The 3,788-nt window shown below is 32.6% G+C and overlaps 1 protein-coding gene across 1 annotated transcript in view; it reads right to left on the bottom strand.

Moving 5' to 3' along the window:
* Positions 1-1,191: 1,191 nt before the first annotated feature.
* LOC108910276 (putative leucine-rich repeat-containing protein DDB_G0290503) overlaps positions 1,192-3,788 on the bottom strand; it is an 11,397-nt gene continuing 8,800 nt past the window's right edge. Inside the window, exons 4-5 of the mRNA XM_018714837.1 lie at positions 2,117-2,293; positions 1,192-2,058 (exon numbers count right to left, since the gene is read on the bottom strand). Of these exons, the coding sequence (XP_018570353.1) occupies positions 1,192-2,058; positions 2,117-2,293 (1,044 nt within the window). The remainder of the gene's footprint in view (positions 2,059-2,116; positions 2,294-3,788) is intronic.

Here is a 3,788-nt window from a genome sequence, read left to right as displayed (position 1 = left end):
CGTATATATTTCAACACTCTGAATGTGAATGTATTTAGTTATAATTATATACCTATATAATTATTACTATTAAAGAAAAATTATTTGGAAATTATTTTTTTGTTATATACAGATAAAATTAAGGAAAAATAATACTTTAAATTAATAATTTTTGAAAAAAGCTAAATTTCAAATTAATAAATGTAATCTAATCGTTTAAAAATAAAAAAAATAGTGTTGACTTTAAAAATTTACCGTCTTTATCAACCGATTTCAATTTTTCAAAAACCATTTGTAAGGTTGAGCGGTCTTTTCTATGTGAATAAATTTTCAAGTATCTAGATGTTTTATTTGAGGCTGTGCAACATTTTAAAAACTCGAAAATTAAAAAAAAATTATTTTGCGAAAACTATAGAACCGATTTTAATGAAATTTGGTGTGTTGTTTTACTAATACTCTAAAGTTTTTAGAATTAGAATGGCCTCGGAGCAATTAAAATATTTTAAAAAAATTATGCAAAAAACTTGATTATTTTGCCTTTTTTTCATCAATTATTGCTATTTTGCATCGGTAATAAATTTAGTCATTTTTAACTTACAGTATTTTGTGCAAAATTCAATTCTAAAACCTTGTTTCCTTTTCAATATTCTTCCAAAATTCATAGGTTCCAAGGTATAAGTAAAAAACTCGGATAAAATTGGTATTTTTTAAAATATTTTAAACATTTTTGCAATTTTAAAAATGTTCCGGACCTCGCCCAGATCTAGGGATCTACATTTTTATTATGTAAGTTGTACTATAGTTAATCCAGAAAAAAATTGCTTGCCCCCTCTCATATCCACCTCAAAACAGATCCGCCTTGGTCTATATGTATTGTAGCAACAATTCATGTTAAACAATGTTAATGATACTAACAAATATTAAAATTAATTTATTGGTTACTAATTAATAATTTTCTAAAATAGAATTGATTAACCTGAAATAGAGATAACACCTTCTGAAATAAAATGTATTATAATAAAATTTATATGACGCTCAAATATGTGCAAAAAATTAGAGGAACATTGAATTTATTGCAATTAAATAAGAATAATCGGATAGATTAATAAAACAAATAGTGTATTTGTATATTGTTTCTATTATTATTAGACAAATATGCTACAATAGGTAATAAATTAAAATTATACAATACGTTACTCTTCTATGAGATATTTACAAACTAAATACTAAAGGAGGCTCGAAATTAGCTTTAGACATGTCTTCATCTCCTTCATACTTCGAATTATAGTGGACCTGGTCATAATCGTTGTTATCGCTGCTTGACTTCCCATACATCTCTGCTAAACGTTTCTTACCCTCCCTCCTCAGCCTCAACCTTCTCACAGCATCTACAAGTTTGTCATATTGTTTAGATCTAGAAACAGTGTTTAAGTCCCTTTTATTTACGTTTACGCCATGTGACCGTTCAGTGACTTTAATTTGACTGTTCGAAGCTTTTCGCACTTTGTTGCTTTCTACCATCTCGTCCAAGTTGAATTTCGGCTTGAACTTGTGCTGCTTGCCCAGACCCAAGCTCTCGAGTTGTTCTTCGATTAGCTCGTCTTCGGTTTTAATGGATTCGTTCGAAGTGTTCTGGACAGACTTCTTAGGTTTGAAATTCTTTCGCGGCTCGTTGCTCATGGTATTCAACATATTATTGAGCATTCCGAGATGGTTTTCTATGTATTCCTTAACAGGCATAGCTCTGATTTTGCATTTCTCTGGCAATTTATTGAACCTGGCTAACAGGTCTTGTAATATTTTGACTTTTCCCTCGAAATTGTCACCGTGAGATGAAGACTGGAAAATGAAATTGTCCTGGCCTTGGTTCTCGTCAAATTCCACTTCTTCCATTTCCTTAGTCTTTGCTAAGGCGTCTAATTTACCACCGTGGGTAACAATTTTTAGGTAGCGTTTCAAACCGTGTGGTATAGCCTGGCAAGTCGCGCTGTACTGAAGTTTATTCATTATATTCGTCATGGACTGTACCAGCTTCTGCGTTTCCATGTTTGTCTCATTAAGACCTTTGAGAAAGTTGTTCTACAAATCATCATTCGTTGTAAGAGGTATACATTATCTTTAACTAGGTGTTACTTACGTCTAGACCTGAGTGTTTTAGACCTTTGTGAAATCGGTTCTTTAATTTCGTATTTTGTGACAGCTTTTCCCTTATCATGTACATCAGTTGAAAAGGCAGTTTTCCATTAAGTATGTCGTCTAATCGTTCTTGTGTTGATATGCTACTTGCTTCAAAGTCGGCGGCATCGTCGTTACACTGCAAATTTGTAAACAAAATAATAATATGGATGATTTATTAGATCGTTTTGAGGAAAAAGTTAGTAATTTATGTCCTAAACGGTTAACTTTTCGAAATCTGAAAACCAACAGTACCGGAATGGCAGAATAACCGCCAGGAAAAATGTTCCCCACAATAGTTCTAGGATTCTTGATATGCACTAAATCGGTGACCTTGGATTTGACCCCGCCCTGACCTCAAATTCCTTATCCTCCGGTCATTTCAAGGGCAAGTTAGTTATTCCGTTACCATCGAGGACTACTGTTGACCACCCAAGACCGACTATTACCCTCGGTGACCACTGTTGATCTTCAATCACCACCTTTTACCTTTGGCCTAATGACCAACAGTGACCAACTGTTGCCTTTAGTGACCTCTATTAACCGACCGTGGCTATATATTGCCATCGGTGACCACTATTGACTAGCCGAGAATATATGTTACCTTCGGAGACCAACAATGACCTTCCATTATCTTTGATATTTGACCTTGACCTTCATGGTCATTTCAAGGTCATATCCGAACGTAATCCATTTCCGTGGTCAAAATTTTGGGGCCCCTTTTATAAACAGGGATGGCCAGAAGTACGGAATAAAATTCATATCTTTTGAATGAGTAAATTTTTTTTAAAACGCCGAAACTAGTGTCCGACCGAAACTACTTTTTACGGCCGAAACCGAAACCGAATTTCGGCTTCGGTCTCAGTTTCGGCCGAAACCGAAACCGAAACTTCCATCTAAAGTCATATTTTTGTGAGAAGAAAAATAAATAGTCAATCATAATAATTAGTCAGTCTTTATTTAATCTCTGATATTTAAACTAATCATTAATATAACATATTATCACACCTTATTTCAAATAAATTATTTGTACTTTTTGAAATAAATAAAAAAATAAATAATTTGAACCTACTACCTATTATTTATTTTTAATATTACTTACGAATAACAAAATAAAAGGTACAAAACAAAATTACTTTTTACCTAATATGTTTAGGTAATTACAGAAAACAAAAAAATATCTTTCATCTTAAGAACAAAATAAACTTTGGTCATTTTATATGGCACTCTTGTTAATCAACTACAATAAAATTAAAATTAAAAAGTACCTACCTACTAAGTACAACAACTAGATATTTTTAATGCAAATAATACTTATGAAAATAAAGGGTTTTCTCTTAAACTACAAAAAACTGTTAAGAGCTTCATTGAGCTACAACTATTAATAATTTTAATGGAGTGATAATTATCAGTATTCATAATTAAACAATCTAATATTATAAAACAAACAAAACAAGTTTATTATGACACGACTATGAGCGTGGACGCGGCAAAATGACTCTTCGTCGCTCGCAGTTCAGTGCATCGAGCATGTCCGATCGCAGCGCGAAATCTCTCGAATTCAGTTTCGGTTTCGGCCGTAGTTTCGGCTGGATGGCAGTCGAAACCGAAACTAAACCGAAACCCGTTTTTTT

The sequence above is a fragment of the Anoplophora glabripennis genome, unplaced genomic scaffold (assembly GCF_000390285.2).
Source record: "Anoplophora glabripennis isolate ALB-LARVAE unplaced genomic scaffold, Agla_2.0 scaffold497, whole genome shotgun sequence".
NCBI lineage: Eukaryota > Metazoa > Arthropoda > Insecta > Coleoptera > Cerambycidae > Anoplophora > Anoplophora glabripennis.
The sequence above is the reverse complement of the archived record's forward strand: the minus strand, read 5'-3'. Positions and strand labels throughout refer to the sequence as shown.